This window comes from Phaenicophaeus curvirostris, chromosome 1, assembly GCF_032191515.1.
Source record: "Phaenicophaeus curvirostris isolate KB17595 chromosome 1, BPBGC_Pcur_1.0, whole genome shotgun sequence".
NCBI lineage: Eukaryota > Metazoa > Chordata > Aves > Cuculiformes > Cuculidae > Phaenicophaeus > Phaenicophaeus curvirostris.
Window position 1 is genome coordinate 111,038,095 of NC_091392.1, and position 21,489 is coordinate 111,059,583.

Here is a 21,489-nt window from a genome sequence, read left to right on the forward strand (position 1 = left end):
GCAAAACTCTTAATTGCCTGCATCTAGTTGATTTTAATTGTTTGGAGGAAAAAGAACTGCTTACTTTGATAGTAAAACTAGGCTAGACTAGGTATATCCATACTAGATATCTAAAACTGGTTGAGGAGTTCCAGTTGCACAATAGACAGTAGCTGCAATGTGCAGCTATCAGTTTTGCTTGGAATAATGTTGTTTCTTCCCTCCTGAAAGGCCATACAATGAACGTGGGCGATGTGCAAAATATTGGCACTGAACTTTCTAGTTTTTCAGAACAGTTTAGCTGAAAATTACAAAATTTACAGAATGTGAGACCTAACTCTTTAATTAAAACAGTGCTAAAGACTGCCTTCTAAATGAGTCCACGTGCTCAGCTGGAAAAACTGTATCATACAATTTTTTCCTTAAACTTCAACCTTTTCAGGAGAAAGGTTTGATTATTTTTTTTCACAGTAAAACCAAAAAGTAATTGGAAACAAACAAAGATAAATTAAAAAAAAAATTGTTTTAAAGTTTTTGAATACTTGGGCGACACTATCAGAGATACAACTTTTGTGGATATGGAATGCTGATATTCATATAGAAAAGCAAAACACACTTTTTCATGTGAGTGAAGTAAAATAATTACTGCAAGGTGTACCTTTGTTTCCCCCAGCAAAGACTTTAATTAGAACAGCTCCTTCAAACTGTTTTAACAAACAGGCAAAACCACTCAGGCTCTTTTTATTTCCTTATGAACTACCTTTGTATATCATCTTCCAACATCATTCATATCTAAATGAAGAGTGCGTATGTCTTGTAAAGATGTACACACACATGTGGAGTTACAGAATAACCTAGGATCTCTTAATGTCTGCTTGCTGGGTTCTGTAGACAGTTTGTCAACATCACAGCGACTTACTCAACAAAATGCATGGAAAAACCAGACCTTGTTGGAAACTGGGCACATTAGGATAGACCACTGGCATCACTGAAAGCTGTAGCTTTTGTACTAGCTTTGTGAATAAAATCAAAGATGTTGTGTGCGCATGTTTTGCTAGCACAGGCAAATGAGGGTGGATGACACTGAAGCCTGAAATAAGCAGGATTAAAGTAGCAACTGTTGCCATTAAATATAACTTTCTTTGGCAGGGGTATTTTTTGCTTATGTAGCAGGTATGCTTTTGTATATATTAATTTATAGGTGGGCGAGATACTTCAGGAAGTAACAAGTTCGGGCTGTCCTAAGGAGAAATTAAAGTATAGTTGTTGGCTTCTGAGTGAAAAAAAAGCATACTGCAAACTGAACTTCATTGAGACTTGTTATAATTAGTTGCCTGGGTAAACTAATAAACTTACCAAAAAAATAGCATAGAGACTTTATGGATTAAAAGTTCTTTCTACTGGGAATTCCACTTCTTTTGCTCTGCCATGGGAATGCCATCAGGGTAGTATCTGCAACACTTCCTCTGGCCTGGCCACAGGCATTCACAGTCATTCTATGTGGAATGAGGAGTAGAGAAAGGCTGCTTGAATAAGCTGGGTTAAATTGAAATTTTATCTAAGGTGGATTAGAAGAATGTAGCTTTACCAAGACATATGTCTTGGAAAGTGTATGTGAGCCCTCTAGAAATACATCTCGGGGTAAAAGAGGTAGGACAATGAACCACTCTTTGAATGAAAGATAGTGCTGGCACAGTAAAAGGCTACAAACCTGTCTTCAGCAAATCCAAACTGGAAATGACAAAAACATTTCTAATCCTTGCTGATGGTCTGGGACAGACTTACAACTGAGGCCAGGGACTTCAGTTTTTCTAAGATGGAACTGGGCAGGCTTGTGAACCGCAGGATTTGCCTCTAACAACAGGGGACTGGACTCGCTGATTTTGTAGGTTCTTCCCATTTCCATTTTACATGAGTATGGGCAAGTCAGGTAACTGTTACTGTTCTCTTATTATTTCTTTTCTCTCTAAATATGTTAATACTGTAACTATCTGCTGGCTAGTTGGAGTTGTCTCTTTGGAACAAGCAAGTTTTTCCTCTGTTTTTGCATTTGTTTTTTGATAGTTTGCCCTGACATCTTCTGAAAATGCTTCTCTTGATGGGAAGAGATGTATCACTAATACTTTCCAGTCTTGTTTATGTCAAAAAAGTAGGTTGTTAGACATGGGTAAAATAATTTCTCTGTGGTTTTGTGTTGGCTTACATTTTCTGGTGGGCAGCAAAGAAATGACAAGACTTGTGTACCTCCATTTTTTCTTGTGATTGCAGTAAAGGTGTTTGTTAAATAATGAATGCATAAGCCTGTTTCATGTCCTACTGGCCAGAAATTACTCATGGACACTGTAGGTACTATCTTCAAAACCTTCCTTAGAAATTACAAAATTACAGAAGAGCAAACCTAAATGTCCAGGCATCTAGTCATTTAAAAACAATCAAATTTACTTTTGAAGTTAAAATAAACTTAAAATTTTAAAAAGTTCTTGTTGTAGTGCTTAATAGCATCAGAAACGATAGCAAAGAATTCTATGAACTGAATATTAGTAAATTGCTTGCATCTTTTGTTGTCAGTTTATTTTGAGTGATAAAATATCAATGTATGAAAAAATGACACTGAAAAGGAAACAATGATAGGAAGGAGCTTGAAAGTCAGCAACTGGTTCTAAGTGGGAATTAGATACTAAGTCTCAGCATGACGAGATAATTTTTAGCTCACTATATATATCTTTTGAGTGGGAAGCTGGAATATAGATATTGAATGCTGCTTTACTTTTTAAGCTGGTTTAAACCAGCTAGACTTGTGGAAACTAAGTTGGAAGCACAAACAAGGTTGGTTGTTTGGTTTTTTCTTTTGAAGTGTTGCTGTTTGGGGACTTTCCCCATGGATACTGTTGAAAATTGTTTTATTGTGACGCATTTGGGTTTTGCTGATCTCTGGTAGATACCAGAGATGCTACTTTGGCTCACCCTTGCATTCTTGGACTAGAGCACTGAAACTTCTATATTCTGTCTTGTTAAATTTATACTTATTATTTGGGTGGCTATATGAATGGTACTATTGCTCATCCACATTGAAATGCAATTAAAAGCCTTTTTCTAGGAACCAGATTCATCAAGTAAGGGATTGCCCTTCCCCTGGGGTCCCAAATTCTCTAAGTGCAGAGAAAATAAAACAATGTGCTATGAAATAATTCTGCCAGAGCATTTTTTATATTTAGAACACAGAAAATGAGTTTCTGTTTTATAATTTGAGTGAGGAGGCATGTACTATCTACAAATATTTGTAAGATCCATACATCACTTACATCACTACATTGGGGTACATCTGAAGCCAACTTACTGTGCCTGCTGGATAAAAATATTTTTAATCATTGTCTCTGAAACTGTTTACTAACATTTAAATTTCCAGTTTAACTAAAAAAAATTGGTTTACAAGATCTTAAATAGTAAAAGTTTGAAGTCTCATGCTTTTATTTTCCTAATGATGTCAGTGTAGGAATATTATACTAGAGAAGAGTCAAAGCAGGACAACAAAAAATAAAAAGTAATCTACTTATATTATCAAAGGTAATTGGGTGATCTTTAACTGGACAGTAAATGAAGTATTTTAAGTGCTTCCTTTTGCTTCGAACAGGTGGCTCAAGTGTGCTATTTGAAGTTCATTTACAGTCAATTGATTCATGGCTAATAACTTAAAAATACTACACTTCCTGAAAGTATTATAGCCAAAATGTGACAGTCAGGCCTGAAGCTTGAATTAAGTTACATTTATTTTAAGGAAAAAAAAACATTGACATTTAACCAAATTGTATTTTCAAGACATTGGTTGAAATTCATATGAATTGTCCAGGACAGCATGGTTTTATTCACCATATTTATTGCCTCCAGTGTGCATTGGAAATAAATAAAAATCTTCCTGCAATAACATTGGTACTTAGGTTAGGAGATATAGTGCTGTTGCCTTCAGTACAGTTTTTTATCTGATTTTGGGGCTTTTTTTATTGCTGTCATCTTTCCACTTCCAATCATCTCCCCTGCACCCCTCATGAAAATCTAAAATACTTTGCAAATGTACCTAATTTATTTCTTATAGCATTTCTGCTAGCTAAGTATATATCCTTCTTCTACAACAAGTAGAGATGCAGAGAAACCGAGTACGATCTTGAACCAACTACTTACAGCTTGAGACATTGTTGGGATAAAACCCATCATGAAACCTTGGCTGCAGTTGGCAGTAAAACTCCTGTTGAGTCCAGCAGAATCAGCCCCGGTGTCCCAATTTGTGAATTTGTCCCAAGTAGTAGGGAGCTGGAAGAAGCATTGCATTTATGAACAAAAAAGAGCATTTAGTCAGTTGCCTTCCGTATCTTTTCTTCTCATCTTGCACAACTGGAGAGTAAGAGATGGTTTGCACTCAAATTACCCTTACGTTTAGTGCTGCAGTTTCTACAGTAAAAACACACTCTTATATTTTTTGGGTCTGAGCAATGCATGAGCTTGAGCATTCTTGTATCACTGTAACTGAAAAAGAGGGAGGTAAGGGAGAAATCTTTCTTTGAACAATATTAAGAGATACTTTGCAAAGTTTACAAGGAGAGTCTTGAAAATCCTTACAAGGTTTGTAGGTTTATACATATTCTCATGCAGCGAAGTAGTTTTTATTCTGTGAAAGGCCATCACTAGGAACATTTGGCCATATCCTGCAATTAGGGTGAAAAAAATATTCTTTAAGCATTCTCACAGGAATTAAGATCAATACTGTATCTTTCAAAATACATTTTTCCTAATATTTCATTCAAAATCAGTAAATATATATATTTTCTTCTTCTCTTCTTAAAGCCACTGCCTCCTTGTCATGACTCTAAGGAATCTATGCAGGTGTACAAACAGCACTGCAAAATAGCAGAAGAGTACCATGAGGTCAAGAAAGAAATTGCTCTGCTGGAAGAAAGAAAGTGAGTAATTTGTAGTCTTGTTTTAAACTTGAGGATTTCACATGCTATTTGGTGATGCGGCACAACTTTTAGGCCACTGGTCTGTAGGATCAGCTGAGACCACTAAGAAGACAGAGCAGTGTTGCTTTCCTTGGGTAGAGTTACCTCAATGTCAACTCTGAAGCTTCTTGTGAAAATGAAGACCACACCATCATTCCTCCGAATGCTGCTAGAACAGAAACATTTGTAATATAACAACAGGGGTTGAAAGCGCTCTGTTGTGTAGTGGGTTTTGAGTAGAAGGTGGACTGCTATCTGTTTCATAGCAATCTTTGCAGCGCTGACCATGCAGTTCAGCCAAGTTTGCATCCAAGGGAATCTTCAGCTGCAGAAGCAAGCTGAGGGAAGGGAAACTGGTGAAATCCGTAGTCTTACAAGTAAGATAGCCAAAGACCTCCTTGAGTCCAGACTATGCAGGGTAAGAAAGTAAGACTTGTCCTTATCCGGGTTGATGGCCACAGGTACAATACAGGTAGTTGTTGCCTAGAGCATTGGAACTAATTGGGGTTTCCCACTACAAATCCCCTTCCATTGTACGACCTGTGTGGTATTCCGTTGCTGACAGGTTGGCACGTAAGTTAAAAAAGAAGAAAAAATAATGAGAAGTGATTAACACTATATTGTCCCAGTGTTTGCATTTTATTAATCATTAATTACACTTGGCCAATCAAAAGTAACTGGTGTTTTATAAAAAGATGTATTGAAGATAATTAATTCAAATAATTTTCCAATGATTTGTCAAATTTGACTGTGTAATATAAGGTACTTCCATGTGTATTTAACAACCAAGTGAATTCAGTGGAAAACATGTATGTTTGTCTTCTCTGAAAATTCAAACTGAGTATAAAATATTAAGTAGTTGTTTAAGTGCTTAACTTTGACATATAAAATCAACAGGCTGCCTTAGATCATTTGGGTTTTAGAGTCTACTAATATAAATGCATTATAATTACCAATACATCCTTGAATTGGTTATGCACATTGATGAAATAAGCTTGGACCCCTTGAAAACTAGACTTACATGTATAATTTTGTATTTGCTAGAATGGAAAAGAAAAAAAAAAACATCTGAAAGCATTTATGGTTATCTATGAAGTCTGTGGTACTAGCTAAATTAGAAATATTTTCTTCTTGGGCATGGCAGGTACATGCACAAAATTGTTTACCTGAGCTCAAAACTCTCCTAATCCACCTCTAAGCCCAGAAGTCAGCCTCTCAGCAGTGCTTATCCTGAGTGAATTAAGGGGATTCAGGCTGGCATATTCCTTCATTCCACCAGTGGATGCCAACAGTGGAACAATGTGAGGAAGCTTCTACTACTGCTACCTTTGCCGAACCTGTTCTGTGGATGGAAGATTTCATGCTCCAGTAAATATGTTAAAACAAGAGTGGCTGAATACATAATTGTCGCCTAGATATTTACATGCTGTGTAGCTGTGAAGTGCCTAAACATGACGCATATCAGTGCAGCAGCTTTCACCACTTTCCAGATCTCTTAATCTGAAGAAGTGGTCCTATAAGCAGTAGCATTGAAATACTTAGTTTCTTACAGGTTGGTGTACTGCAGTCATTTGATTTTGATGTTTACAAATCTGCAAGTGCCAACCAAAGGATTTTTCCTACAGATAGGAACTATTTATGACCCTTCCCTCCAGGTAGATTCTCCATGTTGTAGTATTCTGGAGGAGGTCTCACAATAACTTTTCCCTTTGGGGTGTCTTTCCTTCCTGTGCCAGTCTGTTTTTCTAACACCTTCCAGAAACTAACTGGGACACAGCATAAAATTTGGTTGGAACTGGAAGGTTTAAAAAGTTATTAGGACACGTGTAAGCGTACACCACCTGAACACATTAATCTTGATTTTTATGTAAAACTAAATAGAAAGGGAGTGTAAGTCTGAAGGCGAAGGAGTTAGCAAGAAGTAAAAGAGAGTTTTGGTCGAGTTATCACTGATTTATATCTAAAAAAGTTCTCAACAGTTACAGTTTGAAAGTTGAAGGAAGTTAATGGGGTAGCAAGTGCTGTATGAAGAGGAGAAGAGTAAATTACAATGGCTGGGGTGGCATGTCTTGCGTATTCCATTCTCAGAAGGGAAGGATACTTTGACTTTTCTAAAAACTCTGATGAGATAAACAGCTTTTAGCCTCAAAAGCACTTACAATGAAATTGAAAAGATGGAATTGTTCGTAGCTTTCTGAAATTTGCCCCTCTTGCAGGTGTCTTTATCGTCTATATTTGAATTTGAATGTAGGGAAATAAACATTCACAATTGCCTAATGCACTTGCTATCTATTGTCTATTTCTTTTAAATATTATTTTGATAAAATGGAAAAAGACAGAGTTTATTGCCTTGTAATGGGAGCAAATTATTTGTGTAGTGTTCTTCAGCGTATGTTTTTACTAGAGGCAGCCAGAAGTGCTGTTGGATGGAGCCCCTGCCAGTGCTCTGAACTTCATCTCCACAGATCAACTCACCTGTGGAAATAAAATGTCAAGTCCCACCTGGCAGTGCCTATGCCTGTGGTACCTCCTGGTGGTACATTGTACACACAGAATCCTGAAGGCAATGATTGTCAGGAAAAGAGCAGAAAATTATTAGAGCAATTTTTTTTTTGTTTTGTTGACTAGAAGGAAGAAATAATGTTAAGTTAACCTGACATAAATGTCCATACAGGTGTTGGAGCTTTTTGGTAAAATAAAAAATGGAATAGCATTAATTCTACTTTAAACAACTTTTTTTTCCAGCCTCCAAAGTTCAGTGTCACCTTTTATATATGAAATAACACATGCAGGTATATTTCTAAAGAAGGCATTTTTAAGAAATAGAAAGTTGAATAACACTGTTTTAAAATAGTCAAAACCACTGACTTCCTTGCAGCTTTTCAAAGGTTTTTAATTCTGCTTAGCTGGATGTCTTTCAGTGTGGTGTGAGGATCAAGTACGGCCAAAGTATAGAAAGGCAGTGGTGTGAAATGACAAGGGCTGCTATTTGTCAGGGGAAGAACAGAGCTTATTTGCCCCTTTTTCTTGTATGCAATGTATGCTTGCTTGATGGCAAACAAATGGACTAGGCTAGAAGTGTGAGAGAAGACAACTATTTCACGGGAAAATGGGAAATGTGAGACAAAGTGAGGTTGCAGGCTCAAAAAAAGGGAAAAACAAAGGACAAATCAAATAAGAAGGGGGAAAGAAGGAAATTAAGGAGAAAAAAAAGTAGCAAAAATAAGAATTTGAGAGAATTTAGAAGAACGTTGGGTCTTCATTAAGTCTCTTCCCATTTATGCCAGCAATTTGTAGTAGAAGGTACAAAATCACTCTGGAATGGAGACATGATCAAAAAGAAAGAAAAGGGTGTGGAAGTGAGAACACACCACATTTAGGTCACAGAATGTAATTTAATTTATGTTCCAGAAACACACATGTATTTCCATAACAGATGTTTTTGGATATCTAAGTTTGGGTGAAAGGGATGGGATAGCTGGTTATTTTGAGCACTTGTTATATTGCTATTACTAGATAATGACCCTGGATTATGTAGTTAAATATTAGAGTTGCCATGGTTGCTAGCTATATCTCATATTCTTAGCACTGGCTGGTTTTCTCTTTTTCCTCCCCCAGACAATTCTAATATAACTCTCCAGAAAATATCATTTGATCACCACCTGGTTTAGGATCACTCCTTTCCTTTCCATAAGAAAAGACCTTTCTATGGTCTCCAGTCCAGATGGTTTCTCCAGGTACACTATTTCTGGAGTCTTTCCCAACACTGTTGAGATAAGTAGCCTTCACACTTTCAGATAGTGCAGAAAAAGATTGGTGTAAAGCATAAAGGCAACCTTTTATCTTAGTAATTTTCCCATTCTAGACTTGATTTTTTATCATCTTTTCATATATCCAAAATATGTTACTTGCTAAATAGTAGAAATTACAGCTTTTTACTTCAACTTGCCCTATTGCAGTGATGAATACTTACAGACCTTTTATGTACTGGAATCCAGGAACTATTTTTTTTTTTTTTTACATTAGAGCAGGTTGTCTCATTGTTTTAAAAATTAATTAGCAGACTTTGATCATGCAAGAGCAGTCTCCTCAGACAGCAGTTACCTTACAGGCATTTAGGATTCCTCCTGACATGAAAGTCATATCAAATATGGGAAGAGTAAATGAACTTATGGCCACAAGAACGCACAGACACATTAGGTGGAAAGAAATGTATATTACTGCAGATCCCGAGTACATTGTTCACAAAGAAGGGAATATTGTACTTTGAAGTTGTTTTCCTTGTGTTCAGTTCATCTCCAAATACGGTTATCTCCAGATAAATCTATCTATCTGCTTTGTCTGTTACTTTTCCTGGTATTTATTCATGGTGAATATTACTGTAAAGGGACTGTACTTTGTATGGTGAGTCATTAAGGCTAAGACAAGAGAAATGATTGCCCTAAGACCATGCTGTTTTTTTTCTCCTGCTCTGGTATGGCTTGTGGTTTATGATTTATGATGCAAATCACAGCGTTCTTCTCTTTCCATCCCAAACCCTTCCTGAAAAAGAACACTTAAAGTGTACATTACAGATTATTTCAAAGCTTTAAGTACCTCAGCACCATTTAAAAAAATACCTTATCAATGCTGTTAATATTTACACTCAGGGTAATCATTAACAGAAAATGCAGATTACACAGTGCTAGATAAATTTTTAAGCACCCATAACAATGGGTAGATGGTGCAAGAGCTTAGTATGGCATTCTTTAACCTCTGGAAGCTAAGTTCAAATCCTGGATTAGATCAGAAGCAAATCTTAGTTACTGTCCTCATCCTTTTGTGAGCTTCGTAAACCACACCATTCATGACACTTAGCAATTCCCTGGTACTCTAATTTTAGATCCCTGTGGCAGGCTGGCAGTATTTGCCTGAAACATCACCCTACCCTGTAAACAGGTGTTGATCCTGATGGGAAGGGAATAAGTAGGTTCTGCTGACTCAGAAGTGGGCAATTTTACTACCTCAGTGCAATGAAACTGCTTAGTGTGAGGGTGGTCCTAAAATGTTAACTGCAGCAATGAGTGTATTTTGATCTTAATCCATTTATATTTTGTTTAGTAGCAAAACTAAATCCCGAGGGAAAAAATAAGTTATCTGCACTGCTTGAGTATTGTTGGAGAGCAGCATGAGAGCCATGCCTGCACGTAGCCTCATCTTATCAAATCAGGATTGACATTCATTAATAGAGCTGTCTGAGTTTGTACACTGTCTGTCTGTGCCACTCCTGGCTCAAGTCCAAATAGAGTAGTTAGTACTATTCCTTTACATGTACTAAAAGTCCCTGTTTACCTCCACTTAAATGCTGATTACTTATTAGTGTGTTCACTGTGTCTCCCTTTAAGAAACTCATAAGTGTAAGAAAAGTAAGGAAGAATGATTCTGTATTAATTTGTTTGGAACACTTCTAAGCCAACACTTTGTAATTTGAAAGAGCTTAGTTTAATCCTTCAGTCCAGCATTGCACTGGTAGAATAATTGCAAAGAAATAACACTGAAGCTCTCTTTTGGTCCAAAGAGACAAAAATCTTCACAAGGAAGCCCTGAAAGACTGAAGTGATTAAAACTGCTGTAAAGTCTCATTGTCCCTAAATGCATTTCTTGCTCTGTAAAGCATACGTGCAATTACTCCTTTGTGGCCTATAGTCTCATCATTAGGAGCTGGAATATTGAACTGTCTAGCAAGATCAGTTCATCTTGGCCAATTTGAAAATTGATTGATACAGCACGGCCCAAGCGAAGAGAAATGAATTTGTTAATGGTTTGCTGCTTTTAAAATTTTTAAAATTATATTGTGCCAAATATTAATACAATTTTGCAGAACAAAAATATATGGTCTTGATATTTTCTCTTGAAGACCTTATTGAATATACCTTTCACCTGGTGAAAAGAAAGCTGCTAAGCTTTACCTCAGTGATATTAAACAAAGTGAACATATTTAGCTACAGGAGGGCTTCTACCCACTGCACCTTTTGGATGATTTAAAATTGCTGTGATGGATTGTAGCTCTTCCTTTCTTCTTTTTTTTTCCTTTGTAGGAAACACAGTTGGGAGCAATGAGTGTGCCAGGGGTCTCTTCTAATTTGTGACTCCTTGAGCAGCAGTAACTGTAAACAGTGAGCTAAACCATGGGCAAACTGTCCTATCACTGAAAGTTGTAGTAAAGACAGAGGAAGATCAAACTGATCCTCAAAGGCTGCCACATAGAAGTGTATTTGAAAACTCAGGTGCCAACAGTTTTGCTGCTGCAAATGGCAGCTTTGCCACTCTAAGTAATATAAGTGATCAGCAAATACTGAAATGTTATCATTTCATAAATACTTTGACCTGTGAATTACTAATCTGTAGGAATTTCCTGTCTGAAAGGCTTGACAAGAGAGCTTCTTTAAAAGACTGTAGCAAAAGGTATCCACTTTGAAGGCATTACATTTTCCCTCTGATGATCTACAAGCATTGTTTTGACGTGACTGAGAAATAAAGTCACAGGGCTATGAAGAGTTAAAGATTAACTAATCTCTGAGATAGAATGATCAAAAGCTTTTAGTGGAGGCTTCCTGTAGCAGGGGTGAGGAAATGATTTGGCTTAAAGCGGGGGAAAAAGCAGAGGCTAAGCTAGCTTGCTGGGTAGCTAAGTGGAGAGCGATTAGATACCCTGTAAGTTACTCATGCCTTCCATGTGTTTTGTTTCAAGACCTCTTTTATCTTAACTTCTGCTGAGGTAATTTCAGTTGATACTATACAGGAGGCTACAGGTTCTGACCAGCTGTGGGAACACAGAGCACTGCCTGACTCCATCCATAAAGAAGCAACAGCTTGAATCCCCCTGTGTCTGCATTCAAAAGACCAGGAGGGGTCAGGTTTGCAGCTCTTAACACTCTTCCCATCAGTAGGGATAAACTCTGAACATAAGCATATTACAGAAACCATATATGTAGTTCAGGTTCATGTGCCTAGTATTTACTGGAATCGTTTTTCTTTGTAGCAGAGAAAAGGACTTTGCAGAATTTACTGATAAAACTAGCCAACAAAAAAATCCTCTCATTCTCTTTCATATATGTTTGATATTAAGAGAAAAATACATTGTTATTCTTCAAGCAAAATATTAGCTTGTGGTCTCCAGGAACTGGGTTGCCCTCTGTGAACTGCATGTTTAACTCTTACGGAAGTTAGAGATACTTGAAGGTCATCAGCATTTTGCAGGTTTGCTCACTGAACAGCAAACTATCACAGATTTTGGCAGCTCAGTTTTCTAAAGGGTAAAGAAAGACTCTGGAAAATTAGGTTTTTAGATCTCTGTTTCAAACAGCTCAGGTAATACCATGTCAACAACCTATACTCCATCTTTAGCATAACACACGACAACGACTTTTCACATCCTGCCATTTTTAATCTTTCTTTTTTATTTTTTTTTCATAATTGTCAGAAAGGAGCTGATTGCCAGGCTGGAACAAGTTGAAAAAGAAAGCATGGATGCTGCTCAGCTGGCTAAGGAGTATGCAGAACTGACAGAGGAGAACCGAACACTGAAGCTGGTCCAGACACAGTGTGTAGAGCAACTGGAAAAGCTCAGAATACAGTATCAAAAAAGACAGGGGTCCTCATAACTCTGAACTAGCTTATGTGAGGCAGTTAATAGAGGATTGGTCCTGTACTAGAAAGTGATTTTAAAATAAAGGTCTGTTTAATATGTTATAATACTTCACTACAGATACAGAGTATATAGAAGTCTATATTTGATTTAATGCTTGCCAGCCAGTAGCTTAATATAATGGATATTTCATCCATTATATAATGGATATTTTATTTCAAGTAACATAATTGAAGTTAACCTATCCCCATTATATGTTCTAGTAGATCAAGTTTCTTTTCTAAACATATTTCTTCCAATTTAAGAAGATATGGACACAGTAGAAAATGATATAAATAGTCCCTGTGTTGGGAATTTGGACCATACTAAGGCATACTGAAGGGACAATGTTAATATATGGAATACATGTATGTTAATTTTAGTTTGGTGAGGATTTTTTAAATTATTTTCCTCATACTTCAAGTGTTTGGAAGTTATCTTAAAACAGTTCTCCTCTTGGGTAAAAACTATACTTTATTATCCCATGTCAGCTTTATATTGTCGCATAAAATCTGAGAAATTGTATGCTAAAAGATGAAGTAACATAATTTTTTTTTAACAAACAAGTGTACTGCCAGTAATACTTTGCAAGTTATGAAATTAAAAACAAAAGGGTGAGATCAAACTTTCCTTCCTCAAGCATAAAGAAAGCTTGAGAGCTTTTTTATTGTACTTTTTGGCATGCAAGAAATTAAAAATTAACATATGAATGCTATCACCATGGTTTCCAGTGAGAATATGTCACTAAAAGTACTGTTCCTATTTTCCAATCTGTTTTGAAACATGAGTGGCTGTAATCAGGGACAGGAGGTCCCTGATATACAAATAACCTGGAAGTAAAATGTTAGTTTTACTTGCTCTATTTATCCCTGTATTTTCCTAGATCAACAGAAAATTCTTTGTTATACTTCCATTTCTATTCATACAGTATTTTTTTCATTAAAAGCGGATATAGAAAAGCTGGTTTATGTTCTGAATGTTCTTGATCACCCTGACTTTTTAACTCTGCTTGACAGATGCAGCTTGTTACATCTTCATGAGGTTGGAATTCAACTTGATATGTCATTAAGACTGACATGGGTCTTAGTAGTTGAACACTATGAACTTAAGATTCCCACCAGAACTTTAGCTTTGATCACTAATCACTAATCTGTTATAAAAAATGGGATTTTATGTTCACCAGAACATTTCCTGAAGAAGTCTTTTGGCACCAAAGTGTTCTCCAGTAATTCCAGCTGCAAAGGCGACAAGAAAACAGAAGATGCCCCATAATATCTCTATGCTAACTACCTACATTATTACCTGTGGCACAGGCATGGAAGCAGAGTCCATATTACTACAAACACCTGACTTTGCAGTAGAAAAGTATGAGGTAGCCTGAGAGGACAGCCTTGTCTCCACTTCTCTTCTTGAGCCACTGGGGTGGGGGCAGCATATGGGCCCGGCACCACATATTCCCTCACCCTGGGAACTGCAGAAACAGGAGGGGAACTCACCACTCTGAGGCTCGTGCTCTTTGCTGGGATGCTCCACAGGCAGTATAACATTGTATTTGTTCCTCTTTCAGAGTACATTGTTATCTGAGGATCCAATTTTCACTCTGTCTTTTGACAGTCAGAGAGAAAAAACCCATAATGCATAAAAGAATATTTTGGATGTCGAGTCTGGGAGTGCTGGAAAAGCCTTGTCTAAGGTTTGTGCTGATGACAAGCAAACCCTGTACAGATTTCAGAGTTTTGCTTTGAGCACAGGACGCTGCATAGTCTGGGATATATTATTTTTACCTGTATTTATGTGTTTTGAACAACAGGATTGTAATTTTCGAAATTAATTTGTTGATATAGTCACATATTTTTATATCTAGCCTTGAAAACATTAGCCAGTTTGGTGATTGCATGTAATTCATTGGAAACTGCACAAAATACATAAAATTATTTCATTAGCAGACTGGATTTGGATGCAGTTTGATCAGAGAGCAGAACTTTACCTACAGATAACTTTGTTCACCCTGAATTTTTCTATTTAGTTGCATCCATTATGTTTTAGAGATCAGAATGATATCAGATCATACTCTTTGAGAAAAATCAGAAGGAGAGCCAGAGTCATGCAAAGAAGGGAAGCTGAGCATCATTTGTGACACACAGTGATTTGAGAGTAGCCAGGGAATATACCTTTTCTAACCTGTAGAGACCTACCAGTATGGAAGTCTTCAGAAAAAAAATTTACAGGTGTGCAGACACCAAATCTGTGTTGTGGTCCAGCTACCAGCCTGGCTAAATACAGAATTCTTAAAGCATCCCTAACTAATTGAAGTCAGAATTCTGTGTTTACTCTGAACTGTGCCTATTTGCAACAAATTTTCCCCCTACTTGTAGTTATGGTGAAAGTAAAAAATAACTGCTTTGTATCAATGTATTTGCCTGCCAGGATGGATTCTCATGTCCCTGAGAATAGCAACTCAGAGAAATCGCATCACAATCCAAATGACTAAAACTGAAACAGAAGTAGCAGGGAATAAAAATTAAAGTATCTCAAGAAAACAAGTTTTTAAAGAAAAAAATGACAATAATATGGGATTAAAAGACGAGAGTAGATAAACGGAATTTTCAAAAAATGTTCATAGGCAAATTAAAATGCAGAAAACTCAATGTAACCCAGAAAATCATTCAAATTTTGCAGAGTAAAAATGGCTAGAACAGCCTTCTGAAAGGTAACTGCCGTATCTATCATTCATCTCTTGATTTTTTTATCAAGAGTATAATAATGATAAACATTTTCATATTCAACAAATTTTCAGTTTTGACATGCTGAAGTTTTTTTCTAGTTATCAGTTTGAAGTGTGTTGCTTTGCTGATTCAGTAGCTGAAATTAAGTTTTTAAGAAAATATTTGTTCATAATATTTATGCAGTATTTTCCAAATAGATAATATGATTTAAGTCTTCTGTATTTAAGGAGAAACCTTGAATTGTTCTGATAACTAGGTGCCTTGTAAGTATAGCACTGTAACAAATCTTATTATACAATTATTTCAAAGATGCTTTTACATTGTATTTCACCCAAGAACTTAGAAGTCGATTTCAGCTTTTGTGTTCAATTGTCAGCGGAGCATTCAGTTTTATATTTTCTGACTACAGCCCGTGATGACTGGAGTTGTATTCAGCAAAACAACAGGACAGTCTGAGGCTCTTACTCGCAGTTCACCGGTGAGGTCGGAAGGAAGGAAAGGCGTGTGAAAGGCTCAGATGACAAGAGAAGTTGCTAAACGTATACAGCTATGTGTACACAGTCTGTTATACAGATAAAGTGTATTTCTTGCTATTATCCAGGTTATGCAGGTTAGCAAAAGGAAGCACGCCACTACAATGATGAATGCATTTGCTTCAGACCACTTAAGAAAACAGTGAAGTACATGTGTTTAATAAAACAAGATCCTGTGCTTTCCATTTCCTATTATTACTAACTTAACTTCCTTCCATCTTAACAAATGCTGAACAAGCTGAATTTAAGCGTTCCAGTTAGTCAGGATGTGACTCATGCAGTCTTGAAACAGCCAGAGGCTAGAGTGATTTTACTGTTGAAAAGTCTGGAAGATAAGGACCTGCCAGTTTGGGTCTTGCAGGTTTTTTAAAAAAATATTTCTCTTTCCAGGATTATCTTTATTCTGGCTAGTTTTGCAAATTAATAGTTTTTGAAACTGTCGCATCGCCTCAGAGCCTTTATTGCCATCTAGGCTTTTGGTGCATTACACATTGTTCATAGTTGGTACAAATATGCACAGGGATGATAACACCAAGGTTTCTCAGCGTTCCTTTGGCCTACGTGGTTGGAAGCTCTGGCACTTGTGCTGAACTCATCACAGACCAATTGCAGAAACGAGCTGGTCACCGTCTTAGTCATGGAGTAGCCAGGGTTTTTCCCTATGTAAAATTATCAGCTCATTCAACACGCAAGCCAGAAGTGTCTAGAGGAGCAGAGGAGACTGCTGTCCGGAGGAGCCTTGCCTCTCTTTTTATGGAGGGTGTATAACCTGCAGTGATCAAAAAAGACAAAGGAGGTTTGATTCAGGCAGTTACATAGCAGGAATGCTGGCCCTAGCCGGCAAGTTTGTGAGGAGAGTTGACAAAACCTGGGTGCTGGCACGACTTTTCTCTTCTATGCACATACTTTCATGGCCCTGAGTGTCTTCTCCCTCCTGTTAGAGCATCCTAGGATGTATACATAGAAAATATGGTGATGAACATCCTTGGAAAACCCATCATAAAATTATTACCTGCCTTCATGAAAGGCCTGGAAGGTGTGCAGCAATGAAGGTCCAGGGCTGTTACTGAACAGCTACCAAAACCCCATCTCCGTTGTCCATCCTGCTGGGCTAATCTCTTGTTCCTGCAGGGTGGGAAACAACACTGAGTTGGCTGGGCAGCCTCAATCTTACCCTTTACCCCAATGAATCCCTTAGTTTTGCAGAGTTAAACTGGAAGTTGCTGAGATGGTCCTTCAGATGCACACCAAAAGTGCGCAGCTGCTATTTTAAATTCAAAGTTGTTGATTATTTTATAAGAATGAAAAAATACACATTGCTTGGGACCATGTCAGTCCAAGAACCTCTAGGTTCATCACTGCTTACAAGAATGTCACACATACTCATACCCGTAAGAATGAAAGATGATAATTATTATTCACAAATTACAGCTAACCTCGTTCCAACCTTTCTAGACTGCACAGTCCAGTGGTTTAAACTGTGGAAAGCACAAGATTTAGCAAGTGAGTCATTCAACTTTCCTACACGCCAATTGTCAGTTCCCCCTTCTAAACCTCAGTTCCTTTCCCCCCACCAACCACAACCCATGCATCTCTACTCCCTACTGAGTAAGCAGCATCAGTCTGAAGCTCAGATACGGTTGACTGGTGACCTCATGATGTGGTCTGGTGATCACCATGTGCTTGAGATGGTTTCCAAACATTACAGTCGTAGGATGTTTTGTGATTTGGTGCTAGTACAGAGCAGCAAGGCACTCTGCCAGCCTGCAGGTGCCGACTGTGAGATACGCTCTTTCTTTGAATTGTTTAGGAAAATACAAGAGCAGGTGGTCTGTTATTTGTCTGAATTTTAGATTAGATTTTAATACAGAAATTAGGGAAATGAAATGAGGATGTGTGTGCTGATGTAAAAGCGTGCAGCCAGATGCCAGACTGTTCCTTGGGTGCTCAGAAAGAGTAAAGTGATATGAGAACTGTAAGTGATGGAAAAGAAGTAGCTACAGCAAGGAAGAGGAACTGCTGAGTGAGCTGTATGCCTTAACTGCTTGCTTGCTTGCTTTTTATGGCTTACACCTGTGGGAGGTATAGACTGCTGTCTTTAGCTCAAAATTAAGAAACTTTTTTGTATGTTTCCCAAGTTTTTTCCAAGCCCAGTCTACACAAACATTTTATATTGGAATATTTACTTCATTATGGTTATTTTTTTTGTCTAATATGTCTAGTATCAACAGAGTTGTACTGTGATAAATATGCTCACAGCATTGCAGATGGTTCTTCTATAGAAAGAGGAATAACCGGTATCAGAATTTGACTCCATTCTGCTAATCATAGAACCAAGAATATCTTGAATTGGAAAGGACCAGAAGGAACATCAAGCCCAATACTATGCCAGCTGTATTTGCATTAAAGATAAATGAATGACAGGCTTGATAAGTAGCCAAGGTCTAGTGAATACTACACTGAAGCTAAAACACTTTTCTACTGAAATAAATTCATCCCCACTAATGAGCTTTTGCTGTTTTCACTGCACAAGTAGAATTTGATGCTTTTATTAACTAGATCATCAGTTATTCACTGTTGTGAATAACTGTGAATTCACTTCAGTTATTCAGCATTGTGTTTTGTGATCAAAAAACTTCTGTCTCTGTCTTGTGACTTTCCCACAAGTGTATGACACATCTCAGTGCACAACCCAGCTTGCCCTGTGCCTACAGACTTTCTCCACAGCCGTTTAATCGCAGTGCTTTCCCTAGCTTGCTCCTTTGACTCCTGCCTGTCATTTCCTCTAGTGTGCTGGAACAGTCAAACACTGAATTTTTAAGAGTAGAACAAAGCAACTGTATCATTTAAAAGCATTACCTGCTAAAATCTTTGACTGTCTGGTGGTCAGATCACATTTTGTATTCATGTTCTGCAAGTAAGTCAGTATATAGGTTTAACAGTTAGATGTCAGTACAAAAAAATACTGAGAGGCAAATGTTAATATTCATGGAAGAGAGGCACTTTCAAACATACTCATATAAATACTGTTCTAAATGTTAGGCTTATTAAGGAAACCTCACTCCTTGTTTGTGTATTTAATCAGAAAAAAAGCCCACTACTCACATACGAAATAGTACCTGCTTACAAAGTTATCTTATGCAGCAAGAAGAATGTAAACAATTATTTTTAAAATTATTTCAAAAAGGAATATTCTTTCAAGGAACAAAGAAACCGATAATAGTTCCCAGCTAATATAAATTACATCCAGCTATGCACTAAACTAAAAATGTGCTTAAATCTATTTATAATCCTTTAAATATCTCTCAACAGTTTACATCTGTAAAAGATAGTTTTACATTTGACAGTATGAGCTCCCTCTGGTGGGTAACATGACATCTACCACTATTATTACAAAGCAAAACAAGATCTTTCAGTAAATGTTTTGGGTACACAGTTATGTTTATCCAAATGGTGTTCTGTTTGTTTAAGTGTTTATAGCTACTAATTCTGTGTATATATAGGTATGGAACAATATATTATTTTCCCACCATCTAATCACATCCAAAATTACCAAAAGTGTGATATCAAATATTTCTAAGATACTAGAGATACCTACACAAACGTGTTGTTTCCAACAACACGCTGGAGAATAGCTAACATAAGCATTCAAGTTAAATGAATTCTGGCATCCTAGAGAAGCTGAAAGAGTTCATAATACTTACAAACCATATTGTAATTTCTTTACTTGTCCAAAGTACTTCTGTTGAGTTCAGTTGGATTTATGTGCCTGGAAATCTGTCCTATATGGCTTTACTTTTTCAAAATACTAGGCAGTACTAACTGATTGTAGACACTATGTGAAAAATATTTATTTAATGGTACAAAAACTAAGAAACAAATATGCTTTAAACAACACATTACACACTGGTCACAAGTGGGGCTCCCCAGGGTTCAGTTCTGGGTCCAGTTCTGTTCAATGTCTTTATCAGTGACCTGGATGAAGGGGTTGAGTGCACCCTTAGTAAGTTCGCAGATGACGCTACTCTGGGAAGAGTGTTGATCTGCTTGAGTGTAGGGAGGCTCTCCAAAGGGATCTGAGCAGGCTGGATTGATGGGCTGAGACCAGCAGGATGAGATTCAACAAGGCCTAGTGCTAAGTCCTGCCCTTGAGACACAACAACCCCATGCAGCGCTACAGGCTTGGGGAAGAACGTCTGGAAAGCTGCTGGGCAGAGAAGGACCTGGGGGTGTTGGTTGACAGCCGACTGAACATGAACCAGCAGTGGCCCAGGTGGCCAAGAAGGCCAATGGCATCTTGGTCTGTATCAGAAACAGCGTGGCCAGCAAGACCAATGAAGTGATTCTCCCCCTGTACTCAGCACTGGTGAGGCTGCACCTTGAATACTGCGTTCAGTTTTGGGCTCCTCACTGCAAGAAAGACATTGAGGTCCGGGAGTGTGTCCAGAGAAGAGCAATGAAGCTGGTGAAGGGTCTGGAGAACAACTCTTATGAGGAGCGGCTGAGGGAACTCGGGTTGATTAGCCTGGAGAAGAGGAGGCTGAGGGGAGACCTCATCACTGTCTACAACCTGCCTGAAAGGAGGTTGCAGAGTGCTGGGTGTTGGTCTCTTTGCCCAAGTGATAGGTGACAGGACAAGAGGGAATCGCCTCAAGCTGTGTCAGGGGTAGTTTAGATTGGACATTACGAAAAACTTCTTCACCAAAAGGGTTATCAAGCACTGGCAGAGGCTGCCTAGGGATGTGATTGAGTCACCACCCCTGGAGGTGTTTAAAAGATGGGTACATGAAGTAATTAGGGATATGATTTAGTAGTGGACAGGTACAGTTGGACTTGATGATCTCAAAGGTCTTTTCCAACCTAGTGATTCTATGATTACATGAACAGCTGATTAATGTGTCCTTTTTTTTTTCTGGCAAATTTTAATGTCCCCTAAATCTCATACAGCCTAGTTTTCATAAGTCACACTTATAAAAGAAAATGCAAATGTTATATTCCCATTTTTATCTTTGTATTTAGGCTAAGTAAGCTGAACATGGGAACCATTAAGACTTTGGAGGAGTGCCCTAATGCACGGGCAATGGTCCAGCCACAGTTCAAGTTTCCACAGCCCAAAGTGGTTATGCTGGAGTATTAGGATTGTTTTACCAGCAATGAATTAGGTGGCTCTTTCATATCCTGCATTTTATTTGAACAACCACGTTTTTTTCCAAAATTTGGGTTTCTAGAATATTTTAGAAGGAAAAAGCAGAAATAAAGGATGCTAATAAGACTGCTTTTCTACCTTAGCTGTTTCAGAATTAACAAAAGTCTTATATTTTATTGTTTGGCTGAAACCTGACAAGAGACAAAATTCTAGTTAAACTGTACGTAAAGGTGAGGTATGAAAAGAGAAGCAAGGCTTTTACCAAAGGCAGTTGACAACATTTTACCAACAGTTTATGAAAGCTGTGTATATCCTGAGTATGATTGGACATGTAATGTTTTTATATATATTCAATGAATATATATTCAATGTTTTTATATATATTCAATATAAATATTCAATATTTGTATATATTTTATATATATTCAAGAGACCGTTAGTTCAATTT

At 37.5% G+C, this 21,489-nt stretch overlaps 1 protein-coding gene across 3 annotated transcripts in view; it reads left to right on the forward strand.

The window, feature by feature from the left end:
* MAP3K7CL (MAP3K7 C-terminal like) overlaps positions 1-13,595 on the forward strand; it is a 30,795-nt gene extending 17,200 nt beyond the window's left edge. For all 3 annotated transcript variants that reach the window (XM_069870867.1, XM_069870874.1, XM_069870878.1), the window contains 2 exons: positions 4,816-4,931; positions 12,433-13,595. In XM_069870867.1, the coding sequence (XP_069726968.1) occupies positions 4,816-4,931; positions 12,433-12,613 (297 nt within the window). In that variant the 3' untranslated portion in view covers positions 12,614-13,595. The remainder of the gene's footprint in view (positions 1-4,815; positions 4,932-12,432) is intronic.
* Positions 13,596-21,489: the final 7,894 nt, after the last annotated feature.